The sequence below is a fragment of the Catharus ustulatus genome, chromosome 4 (genome assembly GCF_009819885.2).
Source record: "Catharus ustulatus isolate bCatUst1 chromosome 4, bCatUst1.pri.v2, whole genome shotgun sequence".
NCBI classification, from domain to species: Eukaryota; Metazoa; Chordata; class Aves; order Passeriformes; family Turdidae; genus Catharus; species Catharus ustulatus.
Window position 1 is genome coordinate 39,928,798 of NC_046224.1, and position 14,115 is coordinate 39,942,912.

General features: G+C 45.7%; 1 protein-coding gene across 2 annotated transcripts in view; it reads left to right on the forward strand.

Annotated features, from left to right (window-relative positions):
• The window catches only part of NTN4 (netrin 4), a 47,052-nt gene that overhangs the window by 1,784 nt on the left and 31,153 nt on the right, over positions 1 to 14,115 (forward strand). For both annotated transcript variants that reach the window (XM_033057262.2, XM_033057263.2), the window contains exon 2: positions 1,829 to 2,358. In XM_033057262.2, coding sequence (XP_032913153.1) covers positions 1,829 to 2,358 — 530 coding nt within the window. The remainder of the gene's footprint in view (positions 1 to 1,828; positions 2,359 to 14,115) is intronic.

Consider the following 14,115-nt stretch of genomic DNA (forward strand, 5'->3'; position numbering starts at 1 on the left):
CAAATCTGCTTTGCAATCCCACAACTGAGGGAACCGCAGTAAATGTTCATCTGTTTGTGTAGCGGCCAACTGCACTGTGTTAACACGTAGCCAAAGAATCCAGGAAAGCAGCCAAAGACGTAAATTAGGCCAACTACTGGCTAGCCTAACTGATAATATGATAATAGCACTTAACTTACCTACCCCTCAGGAGAGCTACGCAGGTTAGTTAATGTTTATAAAATGCTTTGAAAAGGATGTTCAGGAGTTGTAAGTGATATTACATTGACCTTACAGTTCTATTTGTTTACTTTTCTAGAGCAAACGTATTCTGCACAGTTACTGTAGGTCATGTCCAACACAGCTTTACCAGCACACTGTAGGAAGCTAACTTGTCTGAGCATTTCTTGTTCATTAAAAATTTCCCAAGACTGCTTACCCAGTGAAATCCAGTCTGGATTCAGAAGTGCCTTGTACTGGGTGCATAGCAAGCAGCAGTTCTGAGGAAACACTATAAAAAACCCATGTAGAGCTTTGGTGGTAAAAATGGGGGTTTTTTGTCCAGAGTGCTTTTTGAGGAGCAGGAGAAGTGGGGGATACTGTCAGGCTTGGAAGGCTTAGCACTGCTAGTGCATAATATAGTTTAATTGCAACTATGACACTGTAGGCAAAAGCTGAATAAGCCCCAGATAAAGGATTTATTGGATGCTAAACTGAAATGACCTTCAGACATAACAAAATGCTAAGAAGAATACATTAATTGGTGCACAAAGCTGACTGTGTATGACTGGCATGGTGATAAAGAAGACATTATGCACCTCAGATGCTTTGACCTGCACACATCCAAGTCAACAGAGATTTTTTTATGTTAAACTATTCACCAAATACTGCTTTGACCTACTCTTACATTAATTAATAAAAAGTTGGAGAGCCCCTAATCAAGCATTCCTGCACCAAGAGTTACATTGATTACATGTGAGAGTTACATGGTTTCACAGTAAAGCCCATGGTGATTTTATTTTTCTTTGACTCTATAACTGCGGATTTTAAAATTGACAGGACTTCCAGAAAAGCTTGAACAAAAACCACAGAGCCTCAGCTGTGCGGCAGCTTGCCAGTATAATTTCAACCAAAACTTTTTTTTTTTCTTTTTTGCTTTGCACACACCAGCACCGGCCTTTCCAAACTGAAGCAATGCTACAATTAAACATTTGATGTCAGCAGCAGTTTTGATAGCAGGAGGATTTGGAGTAGGGATGGGGCGGTGGGAAAGGAGGTGAAAACTGGAGGTCATTGCTGGCAGGTGACGTTCCTGTGGGCTCTCACACCCCCGACACCTGATGTGCTGCACGGTGGGCTGGGTTGCAGCAGTGCTGGCCCCCGTGGCAGTGTCCTGACCTCCTGGCAGCATGCTGTCTTGGCGGCAGCTTGCCTTTCTTCTGCTTTTCTCCATTTCCCCAGGGCCACCTGGATCCCCTTGGCGGCCTCGCGGCATGGGTGGCATGGACCTGAAGTCCTGCTCTGGTCCCTCGGGCGGGAGGGCAGGGTGTACTCATCTCTCCCCCTGTCTGCTGCCCGCTCTCTGTCTCTTGGTAGGCAGGGATTTTCCCAAGTGCAGGGAAACCTCGAAAGGTTTGGGGGTGGGTTTTCTTTGCCTTTATAGACACACTGAGCTCCACAGAGGGGAGAGCTGAGCAGCAGTGCCGCACTGTCCCACAGCCCCTCCAGAGCTCGGTGGGTACCAGCAGCACGCGGTTTGGGCGGGGGCAGCATCCCGCCTGCCGCGGGATGACGGGCTGAGGTGCTGCCAGCCCAGGAGCCGCCTTCAGCGCCGCTCTGTGCCCCGCAGGTGTGCGCGGCGTGGCGGCAGCGAGCAGTCCCTGCGACAAGGCCTGCAACCCTCGGATGGGCAACCTGGCGCACGGGCGGGCGCTGCGCACCGACACGTCGTGCGGCCGGCGCGCCGCCGAGCCCTTCTGCAGCTACAGCGAGGACGCGCAGCGGCGCTGCCGGCGCCCCCAGTGCGGGCGCTGCAGCGGGGCCCACGCGGGGCTGGCGCACCCCCCCGCCGCCATGGCCGACTCCCCGTTCCGCCTGCCCCGCACCTGGTGGCAGGCGGCCCACGATGCCCCCCGCGAGACCATCCGCCTGGACCTGGAGGCCGCCTTCTACTTCACCCACTTGATCATGGTCTTCAAGTCGCCCAGGCCGGCTGCCATGGTGCTGGAGCGCTCCCAGGACTTCGGCGAGACGTGGAAGCCGTACAAATACTTTGCTGCTAACTGTTCGGCCACCTTCGGGCTGGAGGATGATGTGAGGCAGAGAGGAGCCATTTGCACTTCCAGGTATTCGAGCCCCTTCCCCTGCACTGGAGGAGAGGTAAGTCTGCCTGGGTTGGGATGAGAAAGCCCCTGCTCCAGCCCCTTTTCTCTCTGCGATCTCTGCACCCGTGTTTACGCTTCGTATTCCACCGCGCCAGCATCTCTTGTCATTGCATGCATGTCACAAGGCGAATTAACGTAATTCATTCTTAGGTGATGTAGGCACCACCCTGACTCTTGCTTTGCTGGGTTCATAGTCCTCTTCCAAAAAATTCCTTTCCTTTGAACTGATGAGACTCGCTACACAACTGCAACCTGGGCACGTGCTGCTAATTCCTCAGGAATGCCAAGGGAAAGTCACTCTAGACGACTTTCTCCAGAACTCGCAGTCGCATGGTTTTAAGGTGATGCAAATCAGTCTGACCAAAATGCAACGTTGTTAAAATTAACACTCACCAGACTGACTTTTAATAGTGACTGCCTTCACTGAGAAGTAGGTGTGTAACCAGTCAAAGTAGCTACTCAACACACACTGAAGTATGGTTCCCATAAACCAGGTTAGCTAGGTAATTTTAAAACTTACACCTTGTCTTGTTTTTTCCTGTGCACACTTCTGTGAAAAGAACTGAGGGGGAAAAAAAGGAAGAAAAGCATCGTATTTGCCAAGAAGAAAAAATATACGCAAAAGTCAGACGATTTTCAGTATCAGAAACAGCAGATAGCAAGTGATGCATTTGGAGGCGCTACCAATAATACTCTTCCCAATGTGCGATTCTGTGCCCCGGTGCTGAGGAGCTTCCCCTGGGAGCCGCGGCCGTGGAGCCGCCCTCCTGTGTCCCCCCACTCGTGGGGACGCATCCCCGGTGACCAACTCCGCACTTTAAAGGCTGCTCCCTCTAGTGGCCTAATGTAGTGAACTTGCCTGAAAACTTAAACTAAAAATTTCCCTCTGGCCTAACACAGAAAAAGGATAAAATCTGGTTAGTGAATCAGGAGATCACTTACATCGTTGTCGTTTCTGCTGAGAACCAGTTTTGAGGTGAAAGCCCGATCCTTGGAGACCAGCATTCATGTTGAGAAAAATCACGTATTCAGATCCCTTTGCAATCATTTGTGGCCACCTCTAGCCATGCTCTGGCTAGGAAGCCACTCTCTGCAGAAACACTGAGAGTTGTTTTTTCACAAAAGTGCATCTGTTAGCTGTGTCTCAGGAGGCAGCCAATGTCTTGCTCTAGGAGAATCTGAGAGCTGTCATGCTCTCATCAGCTGAGAAACAATGATTTCCAGACTGTCATACAGATCCAGGGTGACTATTCCATGAGAAATAGTGCTATCTTTCTTTTCCTGCCACCTTTTGCTTGTGCACCCAAAAAGTTGCCTAAACTTCCTTTCAAAGTGCAGCATCTAAAGGAGCTTATGAGAAGGGTGGGGAAAGATTTTTAAACATGGCGTTTTCTGACAGGACAAGGGACAACAGTTTTGTACTGAAATTGATTTAGATTAGACATACGACATTTTTTTGATTATGAGGTCATGAGGCACTGAAACAGGTTGCCCAGAGAAGCTGTGGATGGCTCATCCCTGTAAGTGTTCAAGGCCAGGTTGGACGGGGCTCTGAGCAACTTGATCTACTGAAATATGTCCCTAGCCATGGCAGGAATGTTGGAATCGATTATCTTCGAAGGTCTTTTCCCAGCCAAATAATTCTGTGGTTCTGGATCAGGGCTGACTACAAAGTAAGACCTACAAAAGGTAGGATGTATGTGCACCACTGGGAATTTCTCATGCCCTCAGTACTTGTGCCAGCCTCTGTGTCCCACCACCTGAATCATAAAGTTATGCCAACCTGTGATGGAGGGCAGGGAAAAATCCACAGCTTTTAGGACTTCTCTTGGGTGTATGACTTGTATGCTCTTTTTTTAGCTTTCCAGGGATTTTTACTCAGGGATGAGAAATGCAGGGCATCCTACAAGGCAGTATTTGCTTCACTGGTATTGGGTCCCATGTTGCTGGCATTCTGGTGCATTTTTTATTGTGGTCACTGCACACAGGATGGGTCTGTGCCTGGAGAGAACCTGCACAAATCCTGACCTTGGGCAAGCTCCACTCTGAGCTGGTGCAATGTGGGGACAGTAGAATCCAGGTCTTGTGTGTAGAAAACAATGCCTATCTCAAGAAAAATGTAATTTGGTGGTGTTTGATGCATCTGCAGTAGCATGCTGCAAAGACAGGCTTGCTTCCATGGGACCTCTTTTTTTGGCATCACTTTAGCCTGTGTTATTGCAGAGAAGCTGTAAAAGTCAAGAGCATTTAATTGGTCCAGGTTTTAAACAAATATTGCATCCAAGAGGCTGGAGCTTAGATGATTCTACTCAAGTGGTACACTTCAGTTTCCTCCACTTAAACACCATTTTTTACCTGCAAAGTAATAGTAGCAGCTCTCCAGATGGCAAGCCTGCATGCTTAGCAAATATCACATTTAATTTATTAGTGTGCTGCATTCCAGCAATTACTAGTAGCTGCCAATAGCAACATGTGTCTGACCTAAAGAAACACCAGAGTTTTGTGTCCTGCTTGGAGTTATGTTGTGCTTTACTCCCACCTTGGTAGCGCCTAATTTCAGACATATGGAAACAGTAATTTCACTTGAAACAGTGGTTTCAAATATGCAGTCATCCAAAATGTGCGCCTCTGAAGGGTATTACCCATTACCCTGAAGGGTATTGCTCCTTTTCTTTAAAGCACAACTACAAATTCTGTGAGTGCCACTGGATTTCTTTTTTAACTTAGATTTTTGTTTTTTTTTTTTTTTTAGATTTTAAATTTAGATTTAGATTTTAGATTTTTTTAACTGTGATGTAACACCCATGATGTTACCGTGTGTTTACCATGTGTTGCACTGTCTGTATGCTGCTTTCTCACACTTCAGATATTTCAATGCCACATGTGTATTTCTGGGCACAGCACTAAGGCACTAAGGGCTTGCAGGATTTTGCAGGATGCTGGGGTCTCTCTGCATTCTGCTGGCAGCTCACTCACTGCTGTCTATCCCCTTGGATGACCAGTTTGTCTCAGATGAGGCCTCCAAATATCACTGGAGTTTGGCACAGACTTGTGGCTTGTTGGGCTGGTGGTTTCTGGTTTTACCCTCTGTAAAGCTGCATTTCTGCAGGTTGTTACAGTGCCTGCAAGCCCCAGTTCAAGGCAGCAGTGTGCAGAACCCCACAACACTCAGGGGCTTTGGGCCTTTTTGCAATATATCACCTGTCTAAATTTGGGTCAAAGGTGTATCCGCTTCACATTTTATTAAAAAGAATGACCAGACTTTTTGTATTCTGCCCTCATCATGAGTCATTCCTTAGATGCCTGCTGCAACTCTTATGACAAGAATCCTCCCTCATTAGAATTTGCCATGATGTTCATCTTGAGGAGATTTATGATAGTGTAGAAAACAAGCTGCTAAGCCTCTTGGTTCATTTCAAAGACCAAGACCTCAGAAATGCTGAAATGTGCAAAGGCATCTCTGGGATGATGGCATCTCTGGGAGATGCCTTTCATGCTTCTGTAGCAGCATGGCTCTGGGCTTGCCTTTGCAGTGATGGGACTGGGGTGCTGGAGAGCACTGGGAGAGCGATACTTCTGGAAGGCAGCACTGTGCTGCAAGTCACCTCAGCTGGGTGAAACCTCAGCAGTGGGAACCAGACAAGGTAATTATTTCACATGCTGTGTGTGGCACTTGGATGATCTATTGATGGGTAGAATCACCTCATCAGGGACTTGGCAGGTCCCTGCTGTTCTTTGCTACCTGTCCCTAATGCTGCAAGTCCACCGAACATGGTTATAATGTGGATGTGCTCCAGCCTGAGGCAGGCAAGAGATGAAGGATCAACAGCCCAGTGGTGGGATTAGGAAGGAAAGGACAAATCTGGGCAGAACTGCCAAGCCAAAAGGTTGAAGGCTATACTGATGTCAGGAGCACTGGGCTATAATGCTCTGGGTTTGGTCTAAAGAGTTTTCTTGGTGGAAGTAAGCCCGAGTTCACAGGTCAGCAGAGACCTCAGGGCAGCCTGGCTGCAGTCTGACCTCATGCTGAGAAGAGCCACTCTTTCAACAGCCAGCAAAGTAATCCATGGTTTCTCTGCAGGTATACAGAAGCCAAACTAACCAACTGAGCCTCTCCTCAGTAGGGAACAGGAAAGGAGGCAGATGGTGGGTGCCCACCTCCTGCCCTGGCATCTCAGCCTTGGTACAGCCAACCTGGGTTTCCAGCAAGCTTCAAGCATCTGCCTATTTGCGGAGTTGGATTTGAAACATTGTGAGGGGGACATAGTCCCATGTCAGGGAATAATTTCGGATCAACTTCATGCAGAGGTCATTATAGAGTTCCCCTATGGTTAATATAGTGTATGGCTTGTTTCACAACAGCAGTGTGTTTAGCATAGGCAGAAACCTTTAAATGTTAGCCTTCTAGCACCAGTGTTTTAAGAGAAAGATTATGGCCAAGTTTCAGCCTGAATCATACAAAAATGCTACAAAACCTATTTTTGTTGTTTTTCAGGGTGTAACCCCTCAGCCACATTATTGCAAGGGAAATCAGAACTGGATTCACCAACCAAACATAATCTGATCTAAGTTAACAAGATGCAGAAATAAACTCCTTCAGCTTCATGCTCAGAAAAGAATACTAATTTTACTAGTATGCATAAAAGGCTATCTTCCCTTCCATGGTTCAGATCTTATTAATATTTCCTTTTCAACCCACTAATCTTAAAATTATCCTTGGCTAGGGATCACTGTTGAGGGCTCATCCACAAGGGGCCCTTAGCAGATGTTAATTCTTTAACTGTGAGTGAGAGTGACTGTCCACTCTGCAATGCAATTATCTCATTCACTTTACATTCCCATCTGTGGTCAATTCAGATTAGCTCGCCTGAGTGTCCCCATTTAGACAAGTTCCAGGATAAAAGGGCTTACTGAAGCAGAGTCTCCTTGACAAGATTTTAGTAAATTAGTAACTTATTTTAGTGTTCATCTATTCAGAATACTGCTAATAAATCACTTGGAGACCTCAGCTATTGTTGCTGTTTGCTATTTATAGGAGAGGCATATTTGCAGTTTGACTATATTCCAGCAACAAATTCTAACACGCTTTTAACTTTTGAAACATCACATTACCACTGTTTTGCTGTGGGATGCGTGTCTTACTGAGCATTTTATTGATCTCATGCCTTCCGTAGCGGAAAAACCTTCATATGTTTTGCCTATCTCTGTTACTGCATGCAGCCTGCCTCTCTTCCTTGAGGATTTGGACTCCAGTCCTACAGGTTTTACCTGAAATTAGCTGCGTAGAGCAGAAGTAAAGTGTGTATTTCTACTCAGAAGTCTGACCATGACAGACAGTGAGTGGTTGCAACACTTGCTACTGAAACAAATAGGAGTTAAAGATTGTCAGTAACTTTTATTTTTGAGTTCTGGTTTTGGGTTGTAGAAACTTCTGCCAGGTAGGATTTTTTACCTTTTAGGCCTGACTGAGCTTGGTTTTCAAGCTTATCATTGTTATCCTTAACTAAAGTTACATTTTAATTGTGCTGAGGTCCTTCAAGGATCTTGTAGGCAAGAGGAGATTTCAGTTCAGCCACTTGCAGGACTCCACAAAGAACCTGGACAAACCTCAAAACAGCCTAGGATGTCAACCCATTAGAGGACTGCAACCATATTTTTTTAATTGTCCTGTGCCACTGACGTCTGCACAGAGAGAAAACAAAGGCCCAAACTGGTGAGAAGGAAAGAGGGATCCTGGCAGCATTTAGCAGTCTCAGGATGTGTGAGGACATACCAAGAGAAGTATGTTTTCAAGTCCCATCTCTACACTTTGCAGGGGAAAGACCTCTTTAACAGTGTCTTCCTGATCATCCTATCTTTGGAAAAACACAAATTGTTGGGCTCTGTTCAGAAATGCCATGTGCAAAGGAAAGTCTGTTCAGCTGGGATGCTTGGGGTGATGGCCAAATCCTGTCCAGCTCTTTGCATTATATCACTAAATCTAGCATGACATGTGGACCTTTGTTTCATAAGCACAAGAATAATGATTTCTAGGGGAATAGTTAATGAGATGAAGTAAATGAGGCTAGGCTGGAGTCAATAAAATTACACAGGAACCTGGAAATCCCAAGCTGTGGCAGCAGCAGCACACCAGCAGGACACCATCTCACACCAGCCACCTTGCTGATGGCTGTGGTGAAGTGCATCCCTTGGTTTGGTCCTCAAGCTTTCCTTCCTGCAGGGAAACCCATCTTGCCAAGCACTGCAGGAGGTTTCCAAGCCAGTGCAAGTTTCCAACAGTGGAGGAGATTTTCCCTTTAAATAATGGGGCAGCAGAAAGTGGATCGGGGAAAAGCAGAAATCTTAGCTTAGTTTTCACCTGTGCTGGGAGGAAGAGACAAGGGCCATTCTGGGTACATGTGGAGATGAACCTTTGGTCTCTTAGAAAATTTATCATGAGGGATATACTTTAGACTTCAGTCACAACAGAGCTGAGCAGCACAACTGCTGTTTTCAGGGCACCAGCACCTGCCTTTTAAGTTTTCTCTATGTACCAAGCATTGATACTGCCATATCTGTGGGCCAGGTTGTGACAAATCCCTCCCCCTCTCCCAAGGGCCATCCTAGAGCAGTGATATGTCCCTTATGAGGCCTCCTGGATGCTCAGCATCTCTGTAGGACAAGGGCATGTGAAGAGCAAGATGCTTGCCCAGCCTACCCCATGATCCTCTGCATCATTTCTCCCATTACAACTAGCCCATAGGATGGTCTCCTTTTCTTCCTGGATTCCCCAGTGCTTTTGGCACTTGGGGGTTGGCCCTCTGCTTGGCCAGCTCTTGAAATGCAGCCACCTCTGGGATGGAGCATAGCCAGTGTTTAACAGTGCATATCAGCAGTCCCCTGTTTGGAACAGCAAGTTTCTAACAACTGGTTCTGGATCGATCTTCAATTATGGCTAAAACAAATTATTCTTTGGAGGGAGCTTGACCAGTCTGTGAAAGGGGGGATATTGTAGGCTGCCAACAGCAGGAGGGAATGGGTCCCAGAGCTCCAGGAGACCCTTTCCAAGTTGTTATGTAGGATGTGAAGAGCACTGTACTCACATGAAACAAGAGGAGTTTGGGTAGGCAGAATTTAATTCTCTGAATTGGCATCTGGCCTTGTTAGAGGGGCTATTGCTTCTCTTGAGAAAAGTGCCACAGGATTTTTAATGGTGTCTCCGGAGCCTCTCTTCAGGCACTGCACCCCACTGCTTCATTTCACAGTTGATTTTTGGCATGAAGAGAAGGCTAGCTCACTTATTCAGCTCCCAGTTCTCTGGCTGGAAAGTAGGACTGCCATGTTTTCACTTTGGGATTCCTGGATACAACTGGTTACATGGGAAGTGTGTAACCTAAAGCAATGTCTCAGAGATTTTGGATCAAAAGCTTATTGGAGATTAATTGCCATGCAACAGTGGGTGTCGGTGTGAGATACCCAGCCTAACAACATTCAAAATCCTACACAAATGGTGAAGCTCTCAAATTCTCCATGGGTAACATTTTACAGGAAGAAAATAAGTTAATGCCCAGAACCCAGTTTCCTAGATGCATATGCTATGAGCCTTTTACTGCCTGTCTCTCTGCGGCATACCTCATTCCAGTAATCAAAATCTATAGCTATGGGTTCAAAGAGGGGTGCTGTTTCTTCTGACCTTTTTGACAATGTGCACCTACATATAATTCCAACAGGTGTTCTTTTTCCTGGAATTAAGTGTAGCTTATAGTAGCTGGGTAGTTTACGCAGGCAGTCCTATAGACACAAAGCCTTTTCATTAAAAACAAGAGCAGTTGAAAACTATTCATGGAATTGTGTTACTCTTAGGCTGAAAGAAATCCCCTTGATCCTTAGTACCATTGCAGTTACTGAAACACTAACCTGCTGCCTTTCAGGCTTTTGCAGTGGTGTGTTGTGCTCAGAAGCTGTTAAAGAGGTTATTCTGCAGCTCTGGGGAGTGAGCCAGCTTTTCTTACAGCCCTGCCAATGAAGAAGCAAGTCCAGTCCTTTTTCTGGCTCTTTGGATGTAGCTCCAGGTTTTTTTTGGTCTTCCATATGCACAACAGGTACTGCTGGCAAGCTAAGGCTAAGAACATAAATCTTTTATGGGGATAGGAAAAGGAGGGGAATTGCTGGAGGGAAGAGTATTTAAATACCATCTTGCTTGCTGATGGGTCAAAGGACTTCACATCATCAGCTGAGATGTGCTGGTTCATTTTCCTGACTGGGCTAGCACAGCCTTGGAAATGGTGATTCTAAAGATGAGAAAATGCAACAATAGTTTTCCTTGATAGTTCACAGCCAATGATATCATGCATCTGGAGGGTTATGTGAGCCAAGAAACTGAGTGTTTCTATCTGTTTGATGAGTGAAAGTATTGGTTAAGCAAAATGGAGCCATTGTGGAATAAATTATCAATTACAGGAGAGGCACTATTAAATGGAGATGAAGAAATCCAAGAGGTTTGAGCTGTAGTGAGATTTTTCTGATAAGAACATTACTTCTGTGATCATTGACTGCATGAAGACAGGAATGACCCAGCAGTGTTTCATTTTCATCTAATGAAATTGTGTAGTTGAATGTTGAAGAAAAGCTGAGAAGATGGCTCTCATCTGGTTGATTATTGCCAGAGATTTCAAGGATCCTGGAGAAATCCCAAGGGTCTTCCCTAGCTCTCCTTGTGCCGTTTTCAGCCCCTCACTAGTCAGCTTCTGCATGCGAGTTGGAGCTCCTCCTGTACAGCTTCTTGCTTTTGAGAATGGCAGAAGAATGCTTTGAGTTTCTTGAAAGATAAAACTTCGCTTTGTATAAATTAATTTGCGAGGGCTGATTGTTTGAAATAGTTGGATTTTCCTCCTGAAGTCTTTTTAAGATTGCATAACTTTTGGATGATGAGGCAAGGGATTATTTGCCTAGATTTATGCGCTGTAAAAGCCTGCAGAAGGGCTGGAGGCATGGGCCAAATGCTGTCTTATGTGAAATTATATGAAGGAGCCTTATTAAGGCTGCTGCAGGAGCGCCGTTTCTCCAGCATCCCAATGAGCTCAGGGCCTGGTGGTGGTGGTACACAGTGGGTTTCTGTCATGGTTGCTTGGGGATGTTGATCAAGTGTCTAACACTGTGACCTGCAAGACCCTTAGTGTCTCCAATGGTCTCCTCTCTGCAGTGGCAAGGCAGGTTTTCCAATTTCTGTTGCTGTTTCACCTCATCCAGGTGATGCTCAAGTGTGCACCATGGGGGTGGTCAAACCTCTCCACAAGAAAAAGAAGCTCTCCTTCCCTGCAATCCACTTGGTCTGACAGGCAGAAAAACGAAGAAGTATTTTAGAGGAGCTGGTGGTTAATACCTGCCCGGCTTAGGCTGATGAACTTTCCACAACATGTGATTTATTTGCAGCATCTGCCAAAAACAGATCTGTCGTTTTTAGCCTAGGGTCATTGAAATGAACTTAGTACAGAGATGCACATTAGTTTCTCTCCTAAAGTCCTATTGCTTCATGTGGTAATATGTTAAATAAGTCTGTTTTGTCAGTAGAAGGTACCAGCATTGTGGCTCTGTCAGCCTTTTTCACAGGGGATAGTAGACCAATAGGCTTGATTTTGTGAAGCAATGAGATTGTTTTCTTAAAACTTTCAGGAGCTTAACACCTTTAAGGTGTATCTCCGAAAGGTGGTTGAAGTTAGACAGTGGTTTCAGAGGCTTTTACAGTGGAGTGACGGGCAGAGACATGGATACACGTGTAGTGCAATGGCACAGGGCCCATTTCTGTAGGGAACTAACTTTGCAAGCAAAATATTCCTCTGCAGACACAGATGTCCCCTTCAGGAACAGCCCAGGAGAACCTGGCAGATTTTGACCACACTGATGCAGAAAATTCCAGAATCTAAAATACTGACCAGGAGGTTAAATGCTAGCTTAGAGTTGCATCCTCAATACTGGAAGTGGGAGACAAAAGAAGCTACCTGCAGAGTATGTGTCTCTCTCAGAAGGTGTATGAGGGCAGGGAATCTGCTGGCTATTGCCAACACTAGGTCTGGTGTGCCTGAGCTGCTCCTGCTGAGGGAACCCTGTTAAACCAGGCAGCTCCTGTGTCTGAGGCTTCCCATTGTGAAAAAAAAAAGATCCTTAAAGGTGTGAGGGCAAATAGGACTGTCCCTATTCCCCAAAGGTACCAAATTAGATTCATTGCTACCGCTTGAGTCTTGCTGCATGGCACAGCAAATTTTGAAAGTCAAGCATATGAACCATATGAACAGTAAGACAGTCTCACCTCTGTCTTTCCTGCACTAGTTGTGGTGTGAGAAGCTTAATTACTCTTTCTTGGGAAGGCACAGGGGGACAAGCAAAGAACAGTCTTAGCTCCAAAGTTCCTCTTCTACACTGAAGGTGACTAAGCAGGAGTGTGGGAAAGAGGTGTGAGAATGCTCTCTTTGAAGGGGGAGCACCTGACTGGAATTGCATTTCTGCAATTTAAATTTAAATTTCTGCAATTTAAAATTTACATCCAGCTCCATCAATCAGGCTTTTGTGGTGATGATGAGCGTATTGCTCCCAGTACATTTCTTGGGTGGAAGTTGAAAGCAGACACTGTGGCAGGTTGGCAGTTGCCACAGATATTGCATCATTATTAATATTTTCAGTTACACATTTCTACAAACCACTCTTATTGCTTCCTAGGAGCTTTCCATAATGTTTAGCAAGAGAATTGATTGATTACAACTTCTACATCTATTGAGCAAGAAAGCTTGATTGCCACAATAAAATTTCACTACTAAGCTTCTCTGAACAAGACCAGCCAAGGCTGAAAGCAGGTGCCACCTTTGGCTAGTGCCTACAGGAAAGTTCCTGGGCTGTTGGATGGGCTGGGCTGGCTGTGGAGGGAGGCACAGGGAGCTGGGGTGCAGGCAGGGAATGGCTGGGGGATGGCAGAGGTGTACCATGCAGCAGGTATAGCATGGATCATCTCAGCTTGTGCCGTGGTTTGGAGTGACAGCCAAGGCCTGTGAGCACGAGCAGATGTGAGGCAAACCTGGGAATCCCAGGGCCAGGGTGTCAGACACAAGGGCTTGCTTTCACCTCAGCCCCAGCACCAGGCAAGTAGTGCCTAACCTCAGCTGCTTGTTGTGCTTGAGGGAAATTTTTCAGGAGGCAAAGGGCGGAGGTCCTGGACGTGCTGGCAGAGTTCCACCCTCCATTTACTGCCTGCATTTTCAGAGCCTTGTCCAGGCACTAAATAAATCAGATCACTTCCAGTGACGTGGAGATTCCACAGGGCCCCAGAATACGGGCCAATTAAGCACATTTCTTTAGTGCCTACATACCAAGAGTGACAGCAGACTCCTAATGCAAACCTTAACTTTTCAGTTAAACACAAACTTAGACATCATACCCCTTTTGTAAAGTGGTACACTTCCCTCACTGCTTTTGCTGTCTAGCTGGATAAGACAACAAACTTAGCATTCTTTTTATTCATACTATGTTTTCATTTGTTCCCATAAAATGCATTGAAAGGCATAAATCTACCAACAAAAATAAAATAACCCAGTATGGAATGTCATTATTGTAGAGTACTTATAGATACATTTTCATGCATCCAGGTCAGACATACAGGGTAGAGTTCATCAGTCTCTTTTGGAAAGAAACCACACATCATACAGTGTTACCATCCTGGTTTTCATTTACAACCAAGTAAAAAATGTGGTTATGCTTTTAATATTTGTTTATTGCTTTTTTTCTG